The sequence below is a fragment of the Ammospiza caudacuta genome, chromosome 17, assembly GCF_027887145.1.
Source record: "Ammospiza caudacuta isolate bAmmCau1 chromosome 17, bAmmCau1.pri, whole genome shotgun sequence".
NCBI lineage: Eukaryota > Metazoa > Chordata > Aves > Passeriformes > Passerellidae > Ammospiza > Ammospiza caudacuta.
Window position 1 is genome coordinate 2,649,829 of NC_080609.1, and position 26,961 is coordinate 2,676,789.

General features: G+C 52.5%; 2 protein-coding genes across 3 annotated transcripts in view; both read right to left on the reverse strand.

The window, feature by feature from the left end:
* UBN1 (ubinuclein 1) overlaps nucleotides 1–17,000 on the reverse strand; it is a 28,620-nt gene extending 11,620 nt beyond the window's left edge. For both annotated transcript variants that reach the window (XM_058815861.1, XM_058815860.1), the window contains exons 1-11: nucleotides 16,483–17,000; nucleotides 14,886–14,972; nucleotides 13,907–14,002; nucleotides 13,230–13,364; nucleotides 12,689–12,792; nucleotides 11,157–11,586; nucleotides 6,464–6,534; nucleotides 3,944–4,073; nucleotides 2,560–2,678; nucleotides 1,968–2,090; nucleotides 1,023–1,166 (exon numbers count right to left, since the gene is read on the reverse strand). In XM_058815861.1, the coding sequence (XP_058671844.1) occupies nucleotides 1,023–1,166; nucleotides 1,968–2,090; nucleotides 2,560–2,678; nucleotides 3,944–4,073; nucleotides 6,464–6,534; nucleotides 11,157–11,586; nucleotides 12,689–12,792; nucleotides 13,230–13,364; nucleotides 13,907–14,002; nucleotides 14,886–14,972; nucleotides 16,483–16,722 (1,679 nt within the window). In that variant the 5' untranslated portion in view covers nucleotides 16,723–17,000. The remainder of the gene's footprint in view (nucleotides 1–1,022; nucleotides 1,167–1,967; nucleotides 2,091–2,559; nucleotides 2,679–3,943; nucleotides 4,074–6,463; nucleotides 6,535–11,156; nucleotides 11,587–12,688; nucleotides 12,793–13,229; nucleotides 13,365–13,906; nucleotides 14,003–14,885; nucleotides 14,973–16,482) is intronic.
* Nucleotides 17,001–20,407: 3,407 nt separating this feature from the next.
* NME3 (NME/NM23 nucleoside diphosphate kinase 3) lies at nucleotides 20,408–26,016 on the reverse strand. Its single transcript, XM_058816136.1, has 5 exons — nucleotides 25,789–26,016; nucleotides 25,334–25,464; nucleotides 24,819–24,920; nucleotides 23,825–23,937; nucleotides 20,408–22,531 (listed from the first exon to the last, which is right to left on the reverse strand). Exons 1-5 carry the CDS (start codon nucleotides 25,958–25,960, stop codon nucleotides 22,414–22,416), a joined length of 636 nt encoding a protein of 211 aa, XP_058672119.1. The 5' UTR covers nucleotides 25,961–26,016; the 3' UTR covers nucleotides 20,408–22,413.
* Nucleotides 26,017–26,961: the final 945 nt, after the last annotated feature.

The following is a 26,961-nucleotide window of genomic DNA, read 5'->3' on the forward strand; positions in this document are numbered from 1 at the left end:
CAGATTCTACTGACTCCAGTAAGCCCCTAAAACCCTTCTTTTGGAAATACTCCAGAGAAGACTTCCCAAAGTGTCTGGAAAATGTATCCTTTGTGATTACAAGTGGATCTTTTGTGATACAGAGCCAAGAAAGCAGAGACTGGCCCATGGGCCTGAGCTCAGAGCCAGTTCAGTGCCAGTGGCACCTGTGTGACACCACCATGGCACCAAGGCTGCCCAGTCCTGGCTGCACTCAGGCATTTGGGAGGTGAAAAGGGACAGAGGCAGAGGGGAGAACATGGTGGAGGGGCAGGGCTGCCATCCACAGGGCCCTTCCCAGGCTGGAGAAAGGGACCTACACAAACCTTGTGAAGCTCAGTGAGATCCAGCACCAAGTCCTGCAGCTGGCATGGAACAGCCCTGGGCAGAGCCCTGCAGGAAAGGGCCTGGGGCTCCTGGGGCAAGGGAAGGGAAGCACTGCTGCAGAGGTGTCCTGCTGAGGTCAAACCCTCCCCTGATCAGCACCTGGGAGGACACATCTGGACACAGATCCAGCTTCAGGGTCCCCACAATCCAAGAGAGATGCCAACAAACTGGAAACATCCCAAGGAACAGCAACACAGGACAGTCAAGGAGAGGTGGAGGGAACTGGGTTTGCTCAGCCTGGAAAAAGAGAAGCCCCAGGAGGAGTCTCATGGCAGTTTTCCACTACCTAAAGAGTGGTGGGGACAGGAACAGGATGGAGCCAGACCTTTCTCAAAGGTGCACAGTAAAAAACAAAAGCAGGGAATATTCAGTTCAGTGCAGCAAGGGGAATTCTTACAGGAAATAAGGAGAAAAGATCTCATGAAGAGTGATCAAGTACCAGAACAGGAGCCCAGAGATGCTGTGGTAATCTCCATCCTTGGGAATTTCCAAAATTCCACATGCCAAAGCCTTGAGCACTCTGATCTAACTCTGAAGCCAACCATTCCCTGAGCAAGGGTAGGACTAATGACCTTCCCAGGTCCCTTGGGACAAGGAATCCCTTGGTTCTTGCTCACCTGGCCTGCATCCAGCCTTTTGGCCAAAGGGGCTTCACCTCTCCTTCTAGGAAGGTCTTCACATAATCCTCTAGAGACTGAGCCTTATTCTTGTCAAGGTCATAACCATCCAATTTAATCTTCACCAAGTGGCAAAGCAGCTCCCTGAGGAACAGGAAGATTTCACATACAGTTATGCAGATTGACCTTTCCCACTTGGAGATCATTCTCTTTATCCAGGCTGGATAAATTCACCAAGACACAGCTGGCTCTTGCTAACACAACCCTGCACTGCCTCCTTAGGAAAGGAGAAGGGAAAAGCACAGTCTGTGTGTGCACAGGGAGAAAAGTCTTGTTATCCCTTCCCAGTGTGAACTCCTGAACCAGCTGAGGCAGCAAAGCAGCGCCAGAGCCACAGGCACCAGTAACAACCACAGAACTGAACCTCTCTGCAAGGAAGCACAGCTGGCTGTGTCCTACATGGATCAGCAGCACAAATCTGTTCCAGAATAAGAAGAAAAAGACAGCAGGACTGATTTTCCTTTTACCCTTTGTCACTCTCCCCTGTTCTCAGCACTCCCTTTTCTGTCAGCCCCAACTCCAGGGGCAGCAGAACCCAACAGCTTCAACTGCTTCCAGAACCAGAACCTGGGCGTGTCAAAGTCTGGGCTGTAGGATGCCAGCAATTCAGCTGAATTCCTTCTGCTCCCAAAGATCTGACTCTCTCTTTTGGACTCTGCACAGAGGCTCTCAGCACTTCTCTCAGGGTTAGCCTGGGCCTGAAATCAGCTTCAGGGTGAGATGCAATAAATGCAGAAATGGCTTCCACAACCAACACCACGAACCTCCACGCTGACTGCTCCTACAGGTGCTTTGTAAACAAAACACAGACTCCAAAATGCTTCACTGCCAACTGCAAAGAGTAAGACAGGTCATGAATTTGCTTAATATCTGAGTTATTCAAACCTGATTTCATCATTCCACTGGAATTTCTTCCGAGGGCCCGCGACACGCTTCCCTCCCTTCTCTTCATCCTCATCATCATCAGAACAAACTCGCTGTTCTTTGTCTTTTTCCTCTTCCAGCATCCTAAAATGGAGACAGAAAAGGTGGAAGTGATCATCCTGCAGGTACAAGTAGATACTTAATCTACTTAATACTGCAGATTAAGTATCTCTGAACAGCACTGGACAGAGGTCTCAGTATCAGCAATCTCTGGCTTAGGGTGCAAGCTGAGCTATGGGCTGAAGGTTAAGAAGTCTCCCCATATTTTGTAACAGAGATGATGGGACTAATGCAGCCTGACTGTTCCCAGGCTGCCATGTTCCCAAGGACATGTCTGCACATGCAAAACCCTTCAGCCAAGCTCTGTCCCATCAGTGCTGCTGTAGCTGGCATGGCCACAGACAGCACAAAGAACACACACAGCTTAAACAATGCCCATGAGCAAATGTAACCCACGGAACAAAAAGAGGTGGCAAAGAGGAGAGCAGCCCAGGGCACAGGGAGCCTGCTGGGAAAAGCCACAGAGGGGGGAATGAGCAAATGAGGAGCTTACTTGGCAAACTTGGCCTGAGTATGGGCTTGGCATTCCTCCTGGTACTTGGCCACCTGCTCTGGCATGGCCCTTCCAATGGCTTCCTTCAGCTTCTGCAGAGGCTCCTTCAGGCGCCCACCCTGCAGCGGGCACAGAGCTGTCAGCACAACAGCCACGACTGCCTGGTAACTCACACAGACTCCATGAATTTACAGAAGCCTGAGCAATAATCTGTATTAAGAAACTTATACTTTTATACCTTAGTTCACCACAGGAGGAATTGATTAGTTCTTTAATTAAAACATTGTCATCATTAGTTAATTAACAAATCATCCTTTGGTAAACAAATCTGCGTTACACATTCCACATGTTCACAATACCAGGTGCAGCAAGTTAAGAATTGTTTCTCATTTTTTTCTCTGATCTTCTCACAGATTTTTCCAAGAACGATGCCTGGGAAAGTGTCAGAACCTAGGACATCCCTCTGGCTGCCCTGGATGGCTCGAGCCCCTGGGAGGGGGCTCAGAGACCTTAGCATGAAGCCAAAGACACCTGTGGCTTTGATTTTAACCCATGGAGAAAATTACCAACTTTATGTGAAGGTTTACAAGCCACAAAAGTTTAAGTAGAATGACAGTTACTTTGTCAGAGGGTGAAAAAGTAAAACGTTGAGGTTTTTAGAATAGGGGTTCAGAAGCCAAGACAGAGGAATTTGGGTGTTCCTTGCCCTTCTTCTTTCTTCTTCTTAGCCTCCATCTTCTGGGTGATGGTGGCATTTTTGGATTGGTTTAGAGTAGAAACACACTGTCTAACATAGGTGATAGGTATTTGAACATTATTATAAATAAAGTACAGGTAGTTTTTAGCATAAAAAGATAACACTGTCCTGAGGGTGGTCAGTGTGCCATGGACTGACCTGCCAGACAGATCTCAGCAGGTCAGAGAAAGAATGTTAGATAGATAATAAATAAATAGAATAACAAATAAATAGAATAACAAATAAATAGATAGATAACAAATAAAAGAATGTTAGATAGAATGATAGATAACAGAGAATAAACCTTGAAAATCAGAGCTGAAGAATCCTGACTCTCCCTTTGATCTCTGGGCTGGGAAAAAGAGACTTTCCAACACCTCGGGGTCATCTCAGCCACAGAGACTCCAAAAGGAAAGCTGTGTGTTTCTCTCTGTGGCCAGGGAGCTGCTGCCATACAGAACACCCCAAAACGTTCCCATGGCTGGGACACCAAACTCCAGCCAGCTCCAGTCCCCACCCAGCCACCGTGCTGGGCTGGTGCTCCATGGAGGACACGGGGTTTGGGGACAGCAACAGCCACACTGTGCCCAGCAAGGCCACCACCCCCAAGCAGGGCCACCATCCCCAGGCCTGGTGGCACCTCCTCACCTGCTCGTAGAGGTAGAGCCTGCGGGCCCTCTTCAGCAGCGTGTCCTTGCTGCAGGGGAAGAAGGCGGCCAGGTGGGCGTAGACCCCCGAGCGCACCTGGCTGCTGAGCTCCCGCGTCTGCAGCTCGATGCTGGGGACAAAAACACAGCCTTAGCAGGACTGCCAGCCAGCCCTGAGCCACCAGGGCCACCCTGAGGGGACTGGGAGGCAGGGACATGTAGGAGTGTCAGGGGTAGGACGGTGAGGACAGAGACAGAGATCTCTGCAGCCAGGTCAGGAACTTGGGGTTTATTGCAAAGGGCCTGGGGGCAGGGCCCTGCTGGGAGCTGCCAAACACAGCTCAGAGCAGGCTGAGAGAAGAGAGGGTAGAGAGGATGAGAGGGTGAGAGAGCAAGAGGGTAAGAGAGCAAGATTCCCATTGCAATACAATAAATCTTCTTCTGTGTTGAATATTCTCATTCTCACTAACCAATCTAGTACAAGATACAAATCCTACAGCATTTCCATACAGCCTATAAGAATCATTACATTTCCATACTGTGTTACTTTTTAAACCCTATAAACTCCTCTTTGGGCCCCTTCTGCCAAGCTAGTGGGGTCTGCTCTGACCCTTGGGCCTGTCTGCAAACAGAGGGTGTTGTTCCATCAAAAGGGGATTACCTTCAGCCAGCCACACCATTGTTTTCCAGTTGTTCAGTAACTGAGGTATCTCAAAGCTTGCTTTCATTTCAATCTCACTTATAGTTTCTATATTCTCAAAATCTTTTGCCAGGCAATCATATTTATAAGGCTTTCCTTTTCATCTTCCCCAACAGGGACAGAGGGATGAAGGACAAAGTAAACTGCATGAAAGTTCTCTTCTAGAGAACTTTCTAGAAGGATTCTAGAATCAACAGATTTTATCCCAAGCTGTGCTTTGAATCTGCTGGAGAAGGAACAGGTGGCAGTCTGCAGTCTCATCTGCTCCCCCTGGCACCTGCAGGCAGGAGGATCAGGCAATAAAATGGGAAGTGCACACTGGTTGTATCAGGTGCTGTGGCAGTGGAATTCAGGACAACACAAAATCAAACTTTATCCCTTGGGTTTCAACTTCCAAGTGAGCAGATGAGAGAGACAGCATGTGCCAAACCCAAACCTATTGCACAATCAAACAGAAATTAGGAGCCTGGCTTTTTAAGCCATCTCTCAGTATCAGAAAGTGTAAAAAGTATCAAGTGATTCAGCATCACCATTATTAAAGTCACAGAATGCTTTGAATTGGAAGGAACCTTAAAGTTCATCTTGTTCCTCCCCTGCCATGGCAGGGACACCTCCCACTGTCCCAGGCTGCTCCCAGCCCTGCCCAGCCTGGCCTTGGGCACTGCCAGGGATCCAGGAGCAGCCACAGCTGCTCTGGGCACCCTGTGCCAGGGCCTGCCCACCCTCACAGGGAACAATTCCCAATTCCCAATATCCCATCCATCCCTGCCCTCTGGCAGTGGGAGCCATTCCCTGTGTCCTGTCCCTCCATCCCTTGTCCCCAGTCCCTCTCCAGCTCTCCTGGAGCCCCTTCAGGCCCTGGCAGGGGCTCTGAGGTGTCCCTGGAGCTTCTCCTCTCCAGGTGAGCACCCCCAGCTCTGCCAGCCTGGCTCCAGAGCAGAGGGGCTCCAGCCCTTGGGGCATCTCTCCAACAGCCCAAATTCTTCTCTCAATCTATATTCATGTCTGGGGTTCCCCTGTTCCAAATTGTGCAGCAAAATTGTACAAATCTGTCTAAATCTCCTCTGAGCGAGGCTGAAGTGATCAGTTCACCACCAGGCAAGGACTGTTTGTGCAGCCAGCACTGGAATGCTGGAAGGTGATAATCAGCCCTGGAAATGAGAGGGAAATAGAGTCCCAAACTCCCCTTGGCAGTTCCCTGCAAGTGCCTGGATAAACCTTAATGAAATTAAAGCCTGGGTGTCAGTGTAATTGCACTGATCACAAAACCCTGTGCATTCATCAGCCCTGTCCAGGCTCTGGCAGAAGAATGAAGCCATTATCTGCAGCTGCCTGAGCAACACTGGCACTCTGTAATTTGGGCCTCAAAACACAGAGCAGGAATGGAATTCCTCCAGTTTTCCCAGAGAACCAGTTGAACACAGCAGCCTTATCCCAGTTACAAACAATACTACATAGCATGCAAGTTAAGTAGCAAAAACACACCTGACATCTCTCACAGGGAGAGATTTACTTGCATCAGGCTAAACTCACAGGTCAATTGACCAAATTTAGGCACAAAAATATCAGGCAGCATCCTGAGAACAGGAGGCCTGGGTACATTCCCTCCAACACTCTCCTAGCTCATCATATTTCAACTGAAAGCCATTTGCCATTTATAGGAGACTTTCATGTTATTCTGGGCATGTTCTGCCTGGAAGACCTGTACAAGGACAACCCCACAATTCCTGCTGAACCTGCTCCTGGATTTACCAAAAATGCTCTGCCTAATGCTCTCCTTAATGCTCTCCTTTCCCACAGCTCTCTGCTGGCAGCACTTACTCCAGGATGATGTTGTTGATGTCCTGAGTGAAGAATCTCTGCTTGCCTTCTCCCTCAGCAGCTCTGGCAGCCTGGAAGTCAGCAAATTTGTGTTACAAATCATCAGCACTTCACAGCTGGCACAAGCAACCAGGTGTCTTCAAAACCACCCCAGAACTACTGCAAAACAAGGCACAGCTTTATTACACAAACTCTGCCACAGCTAAAGCAAAGTAAAATTTTTCCAAAGTATAAATCCACTTTGATTTAAGTGAAATGTACATTTTTGAGTTGAGTCTGTAGTTAGAAAACATAGCTATTTAGCCTGACTGCAAAAATCCTAAGCTCAGAGAAACTGCTTCAATGAAAGACAGAGATAAAAGGAGAGACAGAAAGGGATAGAAAGATACAGAGAAACTGCTGTGAGAGCAAGTCAACCTGACTTAAGAATTCTTTCTGATAAAGAACTAGCAGCAAATGTCACGCGAAATTCATAAAAATGAATATGTATGAACCTATTGTAAAATTGTATACATATGTATCTGAAAAAAAGATAAAAAAAACCCTGAAGTTCCCAGAAGTACACATATCATTTTAAAAAAACAATTCCCACATGCATCCAGCGCTGTAATAAACATACCAACTTTACAACTTTCACAAAAGTTGTAGAGTTTTGATTATCTCTGCAAAACACAGCAGAAGTGTGAACCTCCCCTGCTCAGGTCCCTGCCTGACCTGGTAACACCTGGTGACCTTCCCAGCCTGGATTCTCCTCTCCAGATTGGAATCACCACTCTGGAGTGTTTCCTAGGACAAAGGAGGTGACTTCTCTGGCAAACTTGCAACAACAGCTTCAAGCATGGTTTTATCTTCTCAGTAAATGGAGGAATATGAGCTCAGAGCTTGTCCCTGGACCAGGGAAGCTCAAACTAATCACATCTAAGGAAGGTTGAGGAGACTTATCACCAGGTTTACTAGATCCATCTGGAAACTAAGCCAAGACACCAAGAGAGAAGAGTCACAGCCACAGGGGATGTGTTACTCCCAGTCAACACCATGGAAACAAAAAAAAAAGTCCAGTTCAGGAAGCTTCCAGAGCTATGACTGCAGCTCACAAAGTGCTGCCCAAAACCATCACACCCATGAAAAATATGTCCAGCAGGAAAATAATTCCAAGAGATGAATGAGGTAGAAGCAAATTGCCAAGAGCTTTCAGCTTTTTCTGAGTGGGGATATAAACAAAGCTGGGATTTGGCACAAGGCAGCACCACGAGTTAGTGATTCCTTGCACAGGGAAGCAGACCAGGAGAGGATTTTGAAATCCCATTATTTATCACTCCAAAGTTGAGGCAGGCAAGCAATTAATTGATGCCCAGAGGGTGAACATTCCTCCCTGCCAGCAGCAGGTGATGTCAAAGGACAAGAGTCAATGCTAAGGAGAATCCTAAACAGGAAAATTACTCAGGAAGGAGAGGGTTAAAGTCAAAGCAGTTCAAGGAGAAAGGAAATGCCTGGAGGCTCCATTTAGCTCAGGAGATGCTCCCACCTCTGGGATAGAGATCTGGCTCTCAGGCAGAGGTCCAGCACCTCTTCAGTGCCACCTGAGCTCATGTCCCACAGCCCTGACCCACAATTTCAGTTTCTTTCTTCTCTTAACACCCACAATCCAGCCACAAGAGACACAGCAGCAGGAAAATCTAAGCAGGGAAACCAGTGGGGACTCTGCTATTAAACTGTTTCACAACACCATAACAATTAACCTGATACCATGGAACTTCCAAAATATTCTCCTTTAACTCAGATAGAGCCACAAACAGCTGTTTTGGTGCTCTCTGAAACAGAAACATCCACCAAGAGCCCATTATCTTTATCAGCTGTGGCAATACTTGCTTCAGCTCCTCCTCCCCTCCCATCTGCTCACTCCCAGTGCACAACTCAGCAGAACAGTTCTCTGAGAGCAGCTTATCTTCAGTGACAGGAGTTACTCAGCATCCCTCACTTCAGCAAGAGGTGCTCTGCACTGAAGTGCCCCAGGAGGCAGAACCACCACAGAGCTCCAAGGGCATGTTTAGGACTTAAAACCAATGTTTAAAACCACACCAGCAGCAGGAACAAAACCTCCCAGCGCTTGCTGACAGGCTGATGGTGACAGCCCTCACACCACAAGGCTGACAGCACACTGTGACAGGCCAGGAAGAGATCCCTGACGAGCACCCAGTGTTTTCCTTCTCCAAATTAGACTGGAGCTTCCCAAAGCACATCACACTATGGAGAAGGAGCCCACCTGCAGGAGGAGCTACTGGTGAAAAGACAGAAGATCATCCTTCTAGACATCAATATATTTCACTCCTTTGCTGGAACCCTGGTCACTGAGAATTTCAGACTTTCTGTGCTGCCAGGCACTGACCCCCAGGAGAACACTGCACTGACCTGAGGCTGTGGAGAAGCTTCCAGAATGGAATGACAGAACTGGGATTGTGGGTGTGGAATTTGAACAGAAGTGTGTAATATGTGGTGGAAAACTTAGAGTTTAATGTTTTAGAATATAGTAATATATATAAAGCAAGATGGAGGTTTTAGGGCAGAGGCTGCTCCTTCTTCATCTTCTTCCATGGGTTTGGGTGGTTTTGTGTAATTAGATAAAAAGTCCACATTGTGGGCACAGGTGGTTGGTCATTGGGTTAAAAGTAAAAATAATTTTGGTGTAATTTCCTAATAGGACAGTTTAGCCTTAAAAGGCCTTATAGAGAGAGATACATAGCCATTTTCTACCTTGTTAGAGAAAAGCACTGTAAAACTCACAGCTTGTGAGACTGTGACATAGATAAGAACTAATAAACATCTGAGTCTGACAAGAAACACTGTCTGGTCATTTAATCCTGGCCCTGGCAGAAAAGAAGCAAAGAATCCATTCCTCCCTAATGGGACCCCAACAACCAGATGTTAAAAATGGCTGAGGGACTCAATTTGCCAAATTGGTGCAGCTCCAGTGGTACCCAAGCTTCAGCAAAGGCTCTGCCTGTGACATGGAAATGGTTCTAGCAAATCCTCAAGCCCCATCTACAGGGCTTTCCAGGCCTTCTCCCAGTGCACAACTGTGCCAGTGCTTTCCAGCTGCACCTTCTTATTTTACACACACTGTGCACCCCTTCAGTGTCCTGACCAGCACAGCACATTGAAAACCTTATGGTGGCATTTGTCCTTGTCATGGTTTAACCCCAGCCTGCAACTCAGCCCCTCACAGCTGCTGCTCCCTCACCCAGGTGGGATGGGGCAGGAAATCACAGAGGTGAAAGTGAGAAAACCCATGGAATGAGACAAGGCAGTGTAACAGGGAAAGCAAAAGCCATGCAAGCAAAGAAAACAAGGAATTCATTCCTCACTCCCCATGGACAGGCAGTGTTGAGCCATCCCCAGGACAGCAGGGCTCCATCCACCACATGTTTCATGTGGGAAACAAATGCCATCACTACAAACATCCCCTCCTCCTTTTCCCCCAGTTTTATCTGCTGAGCATGACTCCCCTGTCTGGGATATCCCTGTTGGAATCCCTGTCCTGGCTGTCCCCTCCCAGCTCCTCCTGCCCCTCACTGGCAGCCTGGGGTGGGAGCACCAGAGGCCTTGGCACTGGGTGAGCACTCCCTGCTCAACAACAAAACATCCCTGGGATATCAGCTCTCTGTACAGCACAACTCAAAACTGCCCCAAAACAGCCACTCTGGAGAAAATTATCTCCATCCCAACCCAAACCAGAACCCCAGGCTCAGTAATTCACATTTCAGTCCATTCATGTCAAACTGACTTTGGAAATTACTGCTTGCACCAGGTCCATACTTTTCCAAGAGGGGTAAAGAAGGAATCCTGGCCAGCTGTGATCTCAAGTGTCACATTCAGCACCTGACAAGATCCAGCACTTGGACATCACTTCACATCTGGGCCTTCAAGAAAATCACTTAGAGGAAACTGAGTGACACAAAGGTGTGATTCCAGTGATCTGGGAAACTCCCACTGGAGTGTGCTCTGTCCCTGTGTGCTGCCACACACAGCCAGTGGAGCTGTGCCCTCCTGTCACACACACAGAGCCAGCAGAGCTGTGCCCTCCTGTCACACACAGAGCTGTGCCCTCCTGTCACTGTCACACACACACAGAGCTGTGCCCTCCTGTCACACACAGAGCTGTGCCCTCCTGTCACTGTCACACACACACAGAGCTGTGCCCTCCTGTCACTGTCACACACACACACAGAGCTGTGCCCTCCTGTCACACACAAACACAGAGCTGTGCCCTCCTGTCACTGTCACACACAGGCAGCAGAGCTGTGCCCTCCTGTCACACACACAGAGCTGTGCCCTCCTGTCACACACACACAGAGAGCTGTGCACTCCTGTCACTGTCACACACAGGCAGCAGAGCTGTGCCCTCCTGTCACACACACAGAGCTGTGCCCTCCTGTCACACACAGACACCCTCCTGTGTCACACACACACACCCTCCTGTGTCACACACACACACAGACACCCTCCTGTCACACACACACAGACACCCTCCTGTCACACACACACAGACACCCTCCTGTCACACACACACACACAGACACCCTCCTGTCACACACACACACAGACACACACAGACACCCTCCTGTCACACCCTCCTGTCACCCTCCCAGCAGAGCTGTGTCCCCGCCAGCCCCAGTGTCCCCAGGAGCTGCTGTACCTGAGCCAGTTCTTTGATCCTTTTCTCCAGGGGGGCAGGCAGCCCCTCGGGGAGGGATGGGGGCTGCTTGAACTCCTGCTCCAAGGCAGGCTCGCTGCCATCCTCCAGCTCAGGGCAGGGGCTGCCCTCGGGGGACTCGCTGAGCAGCCGCTCCAGGTCCAGCTCGCTCAGGGAGTCCATGGCTGAGGCTGCCTGCAGCAGGTCACTGTCACTGGCGTGCCCAAAGAGGGACAGCAGAGGGTCAGCCATGGCCTCTGCCTCCCTTGGGCCTGCAGGGTCTGCTGGGGAAGGGGGCACCGCTTTCTGCTCTTCATCTTTCTTCTTCTGAGCATCCTTCTCCTTCTGGAACTTCTTCAGCATCTCCTTGACACTGAGAGCTCCAGAGTATTTCTTCTTCTTCTTCTCCTTACTTGCATTTAATGCTGTGAAGCTGAAAACAAAGGGTAGAGGGGGAAAGGGAACTGAATACAAGACCAAGGAGCAGACAGGGTCCCTTTTCCCCAGTTCACTTCAGGCACAACTCCCTGAAAAGGCTTAGCTCCTTAACCAACTACAGCAGCAAAAGTATTTTACAGCTTCTAAAAGTCTCAGGGTTCTGGCTGCTCTTCTCAGCTCAGAGAAGTCTGTCCTGACTCACTGCAGAGAGGTGCTAGGGCCTAAACGACCTCCACAGAGCTCTGCTTTCACTTAGCTACATAAAAATTATTGTTATTCCAGCAAGGAAGGTTGGGAAATGCACAATTAGTACAGAGGAACTCTGAGGCAGGACAGAGTTAGTGTGAAGCTTTCTGCTGTGTTAAAACCAGGAGAGCAAATTCCTTTCCTTGCTCACTTTGAAGGAATCACACACTGATACCATGTCAGACACATGGGCTGCTGCTGCCCAAAAGCAGATCCATGCAGGAAAAAATAAATTACAAAGAATAGTTAAAGGTAGAAGGAAAAAAACTTAGGAGGAAAATACAGGAAATTAATGAAAAGCAACAGATATAGATACTGAAAGAGACAGGCCAGGCAGATCAAAGCATGGACAGAGCTACAGCACAAGAGGACTCAGAACAAAAAGAAAAATCATTCCATTTTACAGCCCAAAAGCTATAAAAGAGCTGAGCACTCATCCAAGAAATACTTTGGGCAGGAGTACAAAGGACTGCCCAGAGAGAGCAGTGACACAGCCTGCCTTGTAACCTCTCCCTCCTGGCAGCCCCAAGCCCTTCCCACCTGCCTTTCCTCCCACAGCTTCATCCTAACAGTTGTTATCTTTGCCTCTCCTCTCCAGATCTACTCCCATTAAACAGAGCTCCAAAAACAACACCACTCCTGCAGCCAGCTGTGCCCCTCCATGCTCACACACTGCTGCTCTGGAGCTGTGCTCCTTCCCTTTTTCCACCGTGGGAAGCAACAGGGGTTTTCTTGCTGGTGTTTGCAATGTGCATTGAAGCCACCCCACACTGCAACAGGTTCCTACTGCAGCCACCTGGAACCCTGGAACAAGGTGCTGAGCAGCAAGAATTGCCTCCTCCCCTCCTTACCCAGCTTTTGGAAACTTGGACTTCTTTGATTTCTTTTCCTTGTCATAAGAATCATCCTTCTTCTTCTTCTTTATTTTTTCACCCCCATCTTTCAACTTCCGCTTCTGCAGAGGGTTTAAAAACAAGTCACAACCAAAGAGTTTCCCACAACATCACCAGCACTCCCAGAGCCACTCTGGGGCCTCTCCCAGGCATGTGAAAACACAGGATCATCAACCCAACCCCCTACATCCCTCTCCATGGCTCTGGCATGTGTTGCCTTCAGCATTTGACACCACTCCCATAATGCTGTGACTTCCAGGGTGACAGGGAGCTGCTGCCACCTCTGCTCTGGGAACCAGGTAACCCCACCAGAGTCTTATCCATGCCAGACATGCTTCATTTTACTCAGAAATTTTAGGATACAATGGGATTTCATGTGCCTATCCCTATCCTGTCCACGCCAAGTCATAAATCTCTCCCACTCTGGATGTTAACACACTTTCATGCAGCAAGCTCTGAGCTGTAACAGAGGGGATCATTGAGAAAGCTCCTTCCTGACCTTGGGACACTTCTTCTTCTTCTCTTTGACATAGTCATCCTCAGACTCAGAGGCCTGCCGGAACTGCAGCGTGCCTGAGTTGATGTAGAACCCTCCATACTTGGTGGTGAGAGAGGCAGGAACCAGCTCATCATACTGCAAAGAACAGACAACACTTCATTGCCACTGGGACCTGCTTACTTCATTCCACAGCTCAGCTGCTTGGAGGATGCAGTGGGATCCAGGGAATCACAAAACATGCTGAGCTGGAAGGGACCCATTAGATTGAGTCCAGCTCCTGGCCCTGCACAGACAACCCAACAATCCCAATCCCTGAGAGTGTTGTCCAAATGCTCTGGAGCTCACACAGGCTTGGTGCTGTGGCTCTGAGAAAGCTGTTCCTTGAAAGGGGAAGAACCTTTTCCTGATATCCCACCTAAAGCTCCCTGGCTCAGCTCCAGCCATGCCCCCAAGTCCTGTCCCTGGTCACGAGAAGGTTGTGCTCCCCCAGGAACACTCTGGATGCCCACCAGCACCTCCTGCCACACAGCTGCCCCTCTCACAGAGCTCACCCCCTGCCCCAGAGCTCTCCCTCCCTGGCCCTGGCAGCCTCGTGGCTCAGTCCCAGAGCAGGTTCAGCCTCCCCTCAGCCCCCTTTAGGCACTCCCAGCCCCAGCACCCCCAGCCCCTGCACTCACAGCCTCCGAGTTGTCGATGAAGGAGTCGGACTCATCGTAGCCATAGCCCATATCAATCAGATCCTGGATCCGGTCCTTCCTGCGCCTCTTGCCACCCTGAACAACAAACACGGACACTGGGATCACTTCTCCATCCCAGCACCCCACAGATACTCTGACACAGGGCTCCAGGACACAAAAGCTACAGCAGAAGCAAAGCAGGGCTGGCTCCCATCACACTGCACTCCCAGGGTGGGGTAAATCCAGTTTTAAGCCTTGTCATAGAGAAACAAAACAGTGCAGCCAAATGAAAAACTTCCAGCCAGACTCCACACTGAACTGGGTCTGCATCCCTCCAACAATCCTGTCAGGGCTCTCTTCCATAGGGCTTGCTCTTCCCCAAGTGCTCCAGCAGGTTCAGACTCGGTGCTGCAGGCATCAAACACACACAGAGTGTGCCAGGGGGACCCACGGGCCAAATCTGTGCCACAAAACAACACAACTTGCTGCCCCAAAGTGCCAAAGGGTATAAAAAACCACAGTGTGGTTTTAGTGCCACCAAAGAAATAATGCAAAAGGAAGAACAGAAAGGACAGGTAAGAGAGATCCATGCAGCACTGTCCTCATCACAGCCCCAGGCTCACACTCTGAACATTCCACTCTGCCACAGCAACAAGGCCTAGGAATCCATTTTTGCTTAAGGAAAACTCAGTTTTATCAATCACAGCAAGTGATTTGCAGCTCACTTTAGTTCATGTAATTTGCTTTAATCAGACTCATCTGATTTAAGAATGAATCTGAACTATTTTTGCAGCCCTGAGACAGAAAAAGAACATAAAAAGCAGCACATGGCAGCCAGGATAAAGGACTGGGGGAGAACAGGAACTTGAGAGCCAGTGAGCATTAAAAGCACTGCCTGAGACCTGAACAGCACTGCCCAGCCCAAAGAACATAATTTAAAAAAACAACACAACATAATTTAAAAAAAAACAACACTTACATATTTTTCTTCAAACTTCCTAGCAAGAGCCTCCACTTTGTGCCTTTCCTTTTCCTCATCATTGAAGGGATCAGTTGGGTCTTTCTTCTGCAGAAACAAAGGGGGTAAAACAATGACAGTCAATCCTGTCACAGTGCCACCAAAACTGCAGGAATTAAACCCATCCTGAATGGAGCAGCTGGGCAGAAGCTCAGATAAAGCAACCTTTAGGACAGTGCTGATCAACATCAGTGCCAGGGACAGTGAGATCAGGGCACTCTCAGCATGCCTGGGGATGCCACCCAGCTGTGTGGGGTGGCTGACACACCTGAGGGGTGGGAGGGCATCCAGAGGGACCTGGGCAGGCTGGAGGGCTGGGACCATGGGAACCTCACAAAGTTCAACCAAGCCAAATGCTGGAGCACCTGGAACCTGTGGGATCAGTGCAGGCTGGGAGATGAAGGGATTTGGGGGGCTGGAAGGTGACAGCTGGACCTGCCCTGGCTGGAAGCACCCAGAGACCCCCCTGTGCTGGGCTGAGCCCTGCTATGGGCAGCAGGAGGGGGGGATTCTGCCCCCTCAGGTGAGACCCCACCTGCAGAGCTGCCCCCAGATCTGGGGAACAACAGCAGCAGGACCTGGAGCTGCTGGAGAGAGTCCAGGGGAGCCCATGGAGACACCCCAAGGGCTGGAGCCCCTCTGGAGCCAGGCTGGCAGAGCTGGGGGTGCTCACCTGGAGAGGAGAAGCTCCAGGGACACCTCAGAGCCCCTGCCAGGGCCTGAAGGGGCTCCAGGAGAGCTGCAGAGGGACTGGGGACAAGGGATGGAGGGACAGGACACAGGGAATGGCTCCCACTGCCAGAGGGCAGAGATGGATGGGATATTGGGAATGAGGAATTGTTCCCTGTGAGGGTGGGCAGGCCCTGGCACAGGGTGCCCAGAGCAGCTGTGGCTGCCCCTGCATCCCTGGCAGTGCCCAAGGCCAGGCTGGGCAGGGCTTGGAGTGACCTGGGACAGTGGGAAGTGTCCCTGCCATGGCAGGGGTGGGATGAGATGAGCTTTAAGGCCCTTTCTAAGCCAAACTATGCTGGGATTCTGAGAGTGTCCCTGTGGTTTGGGTGCTTTCCCAGCTCGTTTTGTACCTGCCTCTGCTTCTCACAAACCCCAGAAAACACTACCAAAAATTAAATGGCATAAAACATCAACTGACTGCTAACAGTCCTGAAGGCAAACAGTAAAAGAAACAGAATCCAGTAAGTTTCTTTTCACAGATAAACACTCCTAACTCAAACTTTAGATGCTACAGGAGTTTTCATTCATGTCCCCTTTGGAAAACAGCTCCTTATCACTCACTACCTGCTGCCCAGGTACCAAAACTCACTTTAGATCCACTGAATGAGCATCACATCCCACACCTGCCACAGCACAACACCACATTTCAGCAGGGCAAAGGAGTGCCCCAGCATGGCCTGACAACAAGCACCCCAGCCTGTGGGTCAATGTTCACCCACCCTCCTCCCTCCTCGCAGCAAACACAGACCCAGCTCTCACAACTGAGACAGCCCTTGAGACGTTCAGCTGCAGCACAGATCCGCACAGATCCCCCAGGGACACTCACCTTATCACCTGAAGAACTCCCTTTAACTTTCCCCCGGCAGCTCTTGAGGAGATCGGGGTAGAAGAACTCGGGGCAGCGTTTGTGGTCGGGCTCGAAGAGGGTCAGGGTGATGCGCACGGCCGTGGCCGCCGGCTCCGCCTCCGGGGGCTGCTCCGCCTCGTCCTTGCGAGACCTCTTGAGGAAGCTGCTGCTCAGGGGCCCGTGCAGAGTGGTGAACGACACCCGGTGCGGCTCTGTCATGGCTATGGCCGAGCCTTACCAGGCCTCACGGCATCGTCCCCATGGCATTAGGAAAGGTCTGTGGGGTTTCAGCGCGGGTAACGGAGGATGCTGGCAGCGGAACGAGGGCTTTGCTTTCGGAGTTTTCCCGGGAAGTGACAAAGGGCCGTGCTGCGAGCGCTCGCTGCAATCATTAGAGAGAAAAAGGAGAGAAAGAAAGAAGTCAAGCCTTGTAGCAGTGCTCCCTCCAGCACCGGCAGTTCCTCGCCATCCCTCCAGCTCCATCGCGGCTCTCTCTCCTCGCACCACACCGCTCCATGGGTAAGGGCTGAAGGAAATCCAGCTGCGGGTAACAAAACCAGCCCGCCACACTCGCTCTGACGCGGCCCGGGAGCCCTGGGCACGAACACCGGGCCGGGCTGCACCTCTCGGGCCGGGGCTGCACCTCCCGGGCCCGGGCTGCGCTCCGGCCGCGCGATGTCCCGCTGCACGGAGGCCCGCTCACCGCTGTCTCTGGGACGGGGGCCGAGCGGGGCCCGGGGAGGCAGCTCCGCCGGAGGGAGCAGAGGGGCGGTCCGAGGCCGCGGTGCCGGTGCCGGGCCCGCCCTCACTCACCGCCGCCTCAGCCGCCGCTCCGGGCCCGCTCCGGCCCCGCGCCCGCGTCACGTGGGCGGTGCTGCCCTCGCGCCGGGCCGCGCGCGCCACGGCCAATCAGCGACCGCTCCAGCGGCCACGCCTCGCACCGCGACCAATCAGCGGCCGCCGGCGCGGCCACACCTCGCGGGAAAAGCTCGCGGACCGCTGCCCCTCGCCACGTGATCGCGGCGGGCCAATCCCCGGCGCCGGCACCGCCCCGTCCCGGCGGCCCGCGCGCGGCGGAGGCTGGGGCGGGGAGATGGCGGCGGCCCCTGAGGGAGCGCGCGCAGAGGCTGCCCGAGCCCGCTTCGCTCACACAGCAGCGTTTGTGAAGCCTCATAGGAATCAATGGCGTGAAGCCTCCAGGAAGCTGCGTTCGTCCTGCCCCTCGTGTCCCTTAAAGAAGCCGAGGTTTCTTCCATAGAATGATTTGCGACGTAGGGAATGTAACGATAAGGGATAACAGAATAATCTGATATATTTAAATAGGGGCTCTCATGGATAAGGCTGCAGGCCTGTGCTGGACGATGGCAGACTCACAGCAGCCCCTGAACCTGTTCGGGACACGATGAGATTCCTGGATTTGGAGTATTTATAAAACTGCTCCACCCCAGGGCACTGCTGGTGTCACCCTGCCACTTCTCCATAGTTTTTCAGGGTTTGGGGAGTCTGGACAGCCTCTGTTGAGTGGAAGGTGATAAATGTCGCAGTTCTCAAGCAGATTTAAGGAAGAAGACCCTACAACCTACAAGCCTGTCAGTCCCACTTCAGTGTTGAAATCCTGGAGGTTATTTAGGGAATTGCTGAAAACCCCTTGAGAGACAATGCAGGCAGCAGTCACAGCCAGGGTGGGCTCACAGAGGGAATTCCTGCTCCATCTGCTTCATTCCCATTTGGAGAGGCACTGATTGCCCAGAGTCACACAATGATTCAGCTGGAAGGGCCCACCTGGCTCACCTGGTCCCAGTTGCTGGCTCAGGCAGGGCCAGTCCAGACAGCTCTGAAACATCTCTAGTAACACACTCCACTCCCTCTCTGGGCAGCCTGTGCCACTGTACAAGGAAGTTTTTTGTGTTCATTTGGGACTTGCTGGGCTCAGTCCCTGCCCGTGGCTCTGGTGCCCTGGAGCAGAGCCTGGGCCCTGCTCTGAGCCCTCCTTGCACCCAGGTACATCCAGGGACACCCAGGGCTGAGGGTCCCTCTCAGCTGGGGCTCCTCACAGGCTGAGCAGCCCCAGCTCCCTCAGCCTTTCCTCACCAGGAGATGCTCCAGGCCCTTCAGCATCCTCACAGCCCCACCAGGCCTGTTCCAGGAGCTCCATGTCCCTCCTGTCCTGACACAGCATCCCAGCTGTGCCTCACAGGCTGGGCACAGGGGCAGGATCCTCTCCTCACCCCTCCAGGACCCTCCTGGGCTGGTCAGGAGCAGTCAGTGTCACTCTTCTCCACAGAGCCTGGTACCTGGGGTTGTTCCTCCCTAGCTGGAGGAGCCTGCTCTGGATTCCAGAAGATTCCTCTGTCCCTGTGAGGTCCCTCTGAAGGGCCACACGACCCTTTGAGATATCCCCTCCTCCCAGCTCTGTGTCAGCCATCTTTGGGAAGGCAGTGGATGGGGTGGGTTGGGGTTTTAGCAAAGCTTTAGCACCATCTCCCACACTCTCTTGGATGAGCTGTCTTTCACACAGCTCCATCCTTGGCATGGGTGAGAGGCACTGCCAGGTCAAGCTCAAAGGATTCCAGCAAATGGGGTCACATCAGGAATGGCCCCAAATGGCTTTCCCTATATCCAGCCTGGTTTTCCCAGAATTTCCAGGGATGGTGGGGAAGGGGCTGGAACATCCAGATGTGCAGGAAGATCCAAAAATCCCATTATTTGGGTGGCTGGATATGGCAGCAAAGCTGGGATGAGGCTGGAATGAAAGGAGACCCCTCCAAATCCAGGGAGAAAGAGGAGAAAATCCCATTATTGCCATGGAACTGGATTTTCCAGGGCAGGGACAAAGGACAGTCACCAGTGGGGTTACACAGGGCTCTGTCTGAGGGCTGGTGCTCTTGAATGTTTTTACAAATGCTCCAAATCCAGGAATTTACCATCCATTAAGCAGGTTTGCCAACAACAGTGACCTGAAGGGGCTGTGGAGCCCCAAGGGCCTCACAGGGAGCTGGGCAGGCACAGCCTGAGTGAGATCCAACAGCAGCAGTGCTGGAACCTGCACCTGGGCAGGGCTGGACACAGTCTGGGGGATGAGAGGCTGGAGAGCAGCCCAGCAGACACACCTGGGAGCAAAACTGTGCAGAGAACAGGTCCAAAGAGAGAACATGGATCAAAACTATGGAGAGAACAGGTCAAAAGCCATTTCCTGTCCCATAAAATTTGTAACCATCTTTCATTTTCAAATGCTCTGTGTTTTTTTGGCTGACAGCAGCACCTCAGACCCAACTCTTTAGATGGTAATCCAGGGAAAGGCCCCAGGAGCAGAAAGCAGGGTCTGACATGGGCTGGCATCCCCCAAGAGGATGGGCAGGGCTCTTCCAGTGGTGCCCAGCAAAAGGAGAAGGAGCAACAGCCAGAAAGTAAAACACAAGAAGTCCCCCCTCAAGATGAGGAAGAATTTCTTTACACTGAGGGTGGCAAAGCACAGGAGCAGATGCCCAGGGAGAGTTTGGAGTTTCCTGCTCTGGAGACATTCCAAACCCACCTGGACTCATTCCTGTGATGGCTGCTCCATGTGAGCCTGCTCTCACAGGGAACTGAGTGATCTCCAGAGGTCTTTTCCAGCCCCAGCTATTCTGGGTTTTGTGATTCCTGCAGGAGCACAGCCCCTGCTGTTTCTGCTGCCATGAGCATGTGGTGCCACAGCATCAGCCTGGCTCCACTGAACACCACCCAGCCAGGCTTCTGCTTCAGTGGGGAGCACAAAACCCTGCACAGGGCAGAGACAGGGGCATCTCTGCTGCCTTCACCTCCTCCAGCTCTGACACCCAAACCTCCCCTCCACGCTGCTGCCCAGGCTATTTTTGACAAGCACCTGCAGCCTCCTGCCTTCAAGGGCCCCAAGAGGAACAACAGACAGCTTCAACATTTATTATTACACTTTAACACAGTTTTGGACAGAGGAGAAGCAGCAGAAACCAACATGCAAAGCAATTAAAAGTCCCCAGGGGCTCGAGGAACAGCAGGCACAGCTCAGCTCCTGGCAGGGTCTGTGGGGGCCCTTTCCCTGCAGCTGCTGCCCCATCGTGCCCCAGAGCAGGACAAGGTCATGGCAGACACCAAACCTACACACACAGAGAGGAGAGGATGGGCTGGGATTGTGTCTCAGTGAGTCAGGTCTGTATCTGACTGGAGTTCAGTGCACTTTGAACCAGGAGGCATCTTCAGTCTTGTCTGTGCAGACAGGGAAAAGAGGGATCCTTCAGGAGGAGGCACTGGCAGGAGATGAAGTTCAGCTATTTGGGCAGAGTTTTCCTGTGTCAGAGCTGGCAGCTCTTGGTGCCAGCAGCTCTTCTAAATGCATCTGTTAAACAACAAACATGGCCTTCCTCCCACCTCAGTCTTCACCAGCACCTTCTCCTGCAGCCCTGCTGCAGCCAGACTCCAGGTTCAGCCAAGTGGACAAGTTCCAGGAGCAAATGGGATCTGTCAGGTATTTAGAGCTGGACACAGTGCTTGGAGGAGGCCCCAAGGCAGGAGGAGCCTTGGCTGAGGCAGCTGGGCAGCCCCACTCACTGGGGGACACCTCCCACCCCTGCCCTGCTCAGCCCCACACCTGGGCCCAGCACAGAGCAGGGCTGGGGGTGACCTCACTCTGCTCCCCCAGAGCTGCCCTCATTCCCCAGCACCTACAAAGCTGAGCAGCCAGAGGGACAGACTTCCAGGGCACAGGTCAAGCTCATCCTGCACACAGGAGAGCCCTGGGATCTTGTTCCCTTGGTTTAACCATGTCCCTGTTCCATGGCAGGACTCAATGTCACTGTCCCTGTCCTTCTGCTCTGGTGAGGCTGCACAGGGAGCTCAGGCACAGCTCTGAGGAGCTGGGTGGCCCAGGAACAGCCCACAGATGGTGTCCAGCCCATTACAAACTGGTTTCCAGACACCCTCCCAGCAGGAAAGCTCCACTGCAAGCTCTCAGGGGGACAAGGAAGATCCTGGCACTTGCCAGAGCTCAGTGTCAGGACTCCACAGTCTCACAAGAGGAACTAAATACTCCCCTAAACAGTCCTTCCTGAGCCCCACATCCACAAACCCTTCCCTGCCCCCCTCTCCCCCTCTCTTCCTGTGGCTGCTGCCTCACATCAGTGACCAGGGAGGGACAGTCTGGTGTCAGGCTGGGTCAGGGCCATGCATGGTCTGGCTGTTTCTGGGTCTCTCTGGCCCCAGAGAACCAGAGCAGACCTGAAGGAGCTGCTTCCCACCCCACAGCCACAGCCCAGGAAGCAGAGCCTGAGGAATTGTGTGTTTAGCAGCATTTGGAGAATCTTCCTTCCATGGACTCGCTCATCACATCAGGAACTGGGTGAGCTTCTGCCAGCCCAGCACCCAGGGCTCCCACCAAGGGAGAGAGAACTGTCCCATCCTTCATTCCTTGTCTTGGAATGAACTCCAAACTGAGAATTTGCTCCCTTATCCTACAGCAGCCTGATTTTTTAAGAGCCTTTGGTGAAAAGCCTTCTAGAAAAGCAGGTAAATTGTCAAGCCCATCACCTTGTGACCAGCACCTCTCCCAGCAGCAAGGAAAACACATTCTCCTGCTCCAGGCAGGGATGAGAACACCCAGAAAATGGGCCAAGAGCCCAAGTTTTGCTACAATTAATCAGCTTGAGCTACTTGGGATTTAAGATGCTGCAGCAAACAGAGCAACAATACCAACTACTTACTAGAGCAGAGAGAGGAAAAAAAACAAAGAGCTGCCCTTGGCAGGAGCTGAAGCAGAGTTCCACACACAGCCCAGCTCCCAGCATCCACAGGCAGAAGAGGAATCCCACAGAGGACCTGCAGCCAGCCCAGCAGCTGCCAGGAGATGGATGGAGATGTGCTGTGTCCCAGCAGGAGGATGAGCTGCCCTGGGCCTGCTGCTCACTCGTAGATCCAGCGTGCAGCCGTGTCCTCCCAGCACGGCAGCTCCTCGGGCCGGAACCACAGCGAGATCTCCTGCTGGGCACTCTCCACTGAGTCACTGCCATGGATCACGTTCCTGTGGGTGAGGAGAAAGCTCTCACCAAGCTGGGAAAGGTGGGAGAGGGATGCTGCAGCCTGCAAAATTCCCCCTTGACCAACTTGATTAAAGTGATGGAGCCAGTCCTGTCCCACAATGCTGGGGAAGATGAGACAGGAAAGCTTTATAAATATGATTGCCTGGCAAAATATTTTGAGAATATGGAAACTATAAGTGAGATTGAAATGAAAGCAAGCTTTGAGATCTCTTACTGAACAACAGGAAAACAATGGTGTGGCTGGCTGAAGGTGATCTCTTTTTGATGGAACAACACCCTCTGTTTGCAGGCAGGTCTAAGGGTCGCAGCAGACCTTACTGGCTTGGCAGAAGGGGTTTAAAGAGGAGTTTTTAGGGTTTAAAATGTAACACAGTAATGTAGTGATTCTTACAGGCTGTATGTAAATGCTATAGGATTTGTATCTTGTACTAGACTGGTTAGTGAGAATGAGAATATTCAACACAGAAGAAGATTTATTGTATTGCAATGGGAACCTCGCTCTCTTACCCTCTTGCTCTCTTATCCTCTCATCCTCTCTGCCCCTCTCTTCTCTCAGGCTGCTCTGAGCTGTGTTTGGCAGCTCCCAGCAGGGCCCTGCCCCCAGGCCCTTTGCAATAAACCCCAAGTTCCTGACTTGGCTGCAGAGATCTCTGTCTCTGTCCCAACCATCCTGCCCCCTGATGCTCCTACACCACAATATCCCTTCCTATCCCACACCATTCATCCTTCCAGCAGTGCCAGCTCCCAGCACTCCCCCCTCCTGTGCTGAGGAACCTTTTTTTTTGCTACAGGAGAAGCTGCAAGTGGCTGTAGCTCTGGGATGTGCATTTTTTATGTCAGGGATTCCAGATTTTCCCCCTTCCATCAAAGCAGGGTTGGTGTCAGACACCAGGAAACAGATCTAAGGCAGGATGGTTCAGTAAGAGCCAGGCTGGGGCCACCCAAGGTCACGAGCCATGGATATTCACCTGTTCCCATGAAAGGACTGAGTGGGAGCCTCCCTTCCTCTTCACAGCCTGACAGTCCTGATTAGCAGAGGAAAACAGGCAAAGCCCACCTGCTTTCAACAGAGCACTCAGGAGGAAGGAAAGACACAACCCAGGCTCTTCCTCCTATTAAAGCCAACCCTGGCAAGCAGAGCTCAGCTCTGGTCTGAGCACAAAAGGGAAAACTTCTGCTCTGGGAATGCAGACTCATTCCTGGCAGGCTTAGCATAGGAATGCCTGGACAGGATGCCCTGAAACACTGAGGGAAGAAAAAGTCACAGCTCTCACTTGCCAACTTCAACACAGAAGTCTCCTCGGATGGTGCCAGGCCTGGACTCAGCTGGGTTGGTCTCCCCGATCATGGAGCGAACGGTTTTCACCACATCCAGGCCCTGCCAGACCTACAGGAGAGCAAAAGCAGGATCAGCTTCCACAGCTGCCCCAGCAGGTCACAGCTGCCCTCTGAACTCCCCACCCTGGTGACAGACAGCAAAGGGTGTCTCCAAATTATTCTTCCAAAGTTGATTTTGGAAAATAATCCAAATTGTCAGTGGATTTCTCCCCATTCCTGGAAGTGCTCAAGGCCAGGCTGGATAGGGCTTGGAGCAACCTTGGTCTAGTGGAAGGTGCCCCTGCCATGGCAGGGGGTGGAATGAGACCTTAAGGATCCCTTCAAACCTAAACAATTCTATGATTTAACAGAAAACATCCCTGCAGTTCAGAACAGCTTCAAGAGACCCTCTGAGTGGGGATATTGAGACAGAGTAAAAATTCTCCAGAGTAGAAATCCATTTTGATTTAGGTGAAATGTACATCTTTGAGTCTGTGGTTAGAAAACATAGCTATTTAGCCTGACTGCAAAGACTAGGCTCAGAGAAACTGCTTCAGTGAAGGACAGAGATAAGGGGGGGAGACAGAGAGTGATAAAGAGAAATTGCTATGAGAACAGGTCAACCTGACTTAAGAATTCTTTCTGATAAACAACTAGAAGCAAATGTCACTCGAAATTCGTAAAAATGAATATGTGTGAACCAATTGTGAAATTGTATGTATATGTATTTGAGAGGGGGATAAAAAGGGACCTGAAGTTCCCAGAAGTACACGTGCCTTTTAAAGAGAGAAATCTCCACATGCATCCAGTGCTGTAATAAACATACCGGCTTTACAACTTCCACAAAGTTGTGGAGTTTTTGGTTATCTCTGCAAAACAATATCACCTTACTTCCACTGTGCCAGCAGGCACACACCTGGCACTGTGTCCCTGTCCCTTGGCAGCACTCACCATGGCTACGATGGGCCCGGAGCTCATGTACTTCACCAGGCGGCCGTAGAAGGGCCGGTCCCGCAGGGTGCTGTAGTGTTCCTTCAGCAGCTCCTCCGAGGCCTGCACAGAGCACACAGCTCAATCTGCTCCCTCAGGGGCACCTGGGCAAGGGCTGCACCTCAGGGATGCAGGAAATTCACAGAATGAAGCTCTTGCACAGATGCCCAATTCCAGGAGTGAAACAGCAGCAGCCTGACACAGACAGGCGTTTCCAGCTGCTGGATTACAGTGCCAGCCTGGAGTATGGGCACAACCAAGGGCAGACATGTTCCCCACAGCTGGAATCACCCTCCCAGTGCCAGCTCTCCTCTGAGCTGCGAGTGACACCAGCAGGCTCTACAGGCAGAACCCCAGCAGTCACCAGCACAGCCACGGCTTGGGGGGCCGAGGGGCTCCTCCAATCCAGGGACCCCCAGGCTGGCAGGGGCTCCTCCACTCCAGGGACCCCCAGGCTGGCTGGGCCCGGCCCTCACCTGCAGCAGCTTCATCCCCACCAGCTGCAGCCCTTTCTTCTCGAAGCGCCGGATGATCTCCCCCACCAGGCGCCGCTGCACCCCGTCCGGTTTGATGGCCACGAAGGTTCGTTCATGGACCCCGCCGAGGGCTGCAGGGACAGGGCAGAGCTCTGAGGGGGGAAGGGGGCGCCTGCGGGCCCTCAGCCAAGCGGGCACAGGGGGTGGCAGGACCTCAGCTGAGGGGACAAAGGGGGTACAGGGCACAGAGGGTTCCCAGGTTCCCGCAGGGGAGGGCAGGGCAGGGCAGGGCAGGGCGGTGCTGGCCGCAGAGGGCACAGGGACAGCGGGGCCTGGCCTGGGCCTTCAACCGCGGGGTCTCTCCCGGGGAAGGGAGGTCCCTGGCCCTCAGGCACAAGGGGAGTGGGGGTCCCTGCTCCTCAGACCCCGGCCGCGGGTCCCGTTCCGTTCCGTACCATTGTGGAAGAGGCCGGCGAAGAGCCCCAGCACCAGGCAGATCATGGCGGCGCCGCTCTTAAAGGGGCCGCGCTCCCCCCGCGCTGTCACCGCCCCCCGCGGAACCATCGTGCCGGGGGCGCGGAGCGGCGGGGCCGAGACACGGGGACACCGGGAACGGCCCGTTCCCATGGCAACGGGCGGGGCCCGGTGCAGGCCCGGTGGGACACACCGGGCTCCACCGGGGCGAGATGTCCCGGCCGCGGCCTCCTTGGTGCCGGCTCTGAGCTCCCCTGTGCCGCTGCGACAGCGCCCCGGGTGTTTATAAGACTTTTCCCTCCGCCGTCTCTGTCGTTGCGGTTGTTACTGCACACTATAGATCAGGCCGGTGTGGGGCGGCTGCTGCGGTACTGAGCAGCCCCTCTGGCCCGGGCAGGGAGCTCAGGAAGAGGAGTTCTGTGTTCCCCAGGGCCATGCACTGATTCCATGTTCCATTTGTCAGACCCGGCTGTCAGTGCCCTCTCAGTCTCAGGGCTCGTCAGCACTGCACTCCAGGGCTCCATTTCCTGTGCTCAGGAACTCACCTCTTGGTTCAGCTCCCTCCAAAATCAGCCTCTGGAAACACCAGCCCATGAAATACCTGCACCAGGTGCCCTGTGGAGGGCTGGCTTTGCTCCCAGAGCTGCTCAGGTGCCTCATGGGGTGCTGGCTCTGCTTCCATCCCGCGTCTCGTGTTCAGAGACAGTGTTCTGCTCCCTCTCCTCTGTTCTCGGCTGGGACTAGCAGGGATCCGTCTCCAAACAGCAGGGACCCAGCTGCTTTATCCAAGACTGTTTTGAGTAAATCATTCCCACGTTTGTACCAATCAATAATTAGTGGTTGCATCCCGGTGGTCCAGTGCGTGGCTTTGCCTGAGGAAAGCTGACCCCTTTGCTCCAGTACGGTTGTTATTCTGCCCGTGGAAAAGCCTTTGTAGGATAAACTCTGTCCCTTGTGGAGCCGTGGGCACTGCTCAGGAGGCGAGGGCGGTGCCAGAGCTATTCCCAGGGCTGTTTCCAGAGGCTGTTCCCGGGGCTGTTCCCAGAGCTGAATTCAGAGGCTGTTCTATTCCCAAAGGCTGTTCCCAGAGGCTGTTCTATTCCCAAAGGCTGTTCCCAAAAGCTGTTCCCAGAGCTGTATTCAGAGGCTGTTCC

What these genes read in the sequence shown, in the direction of transcription:
- NME3 (XM_058816136.1), bottom strand. Translation starts at nt 25,960, where the DNA reads ATGGGAACGGGCCGTTCCCGGTGTCCCCGTGTCTCGGCCCCGCCGCTC. An exon ending in CGCCGGCCTCTTCCACAATG is followed by an intron (nt 25,465 to 25,788) that starts GTACGGAACGGA and finishes CTGTCCCTGCAG; the next exon opens with CCCTCGGCGGGGTCCATGAA. An exon ending in CCGGGCCCATCGTAGCCATG is followed by an intron (nt 23,938 to 24,818) that starts GTGAGTGCTGCC and finishes GCTCTCCTGTAG; the next exon opens with GTCTGGCAGGGCCTGGATGT.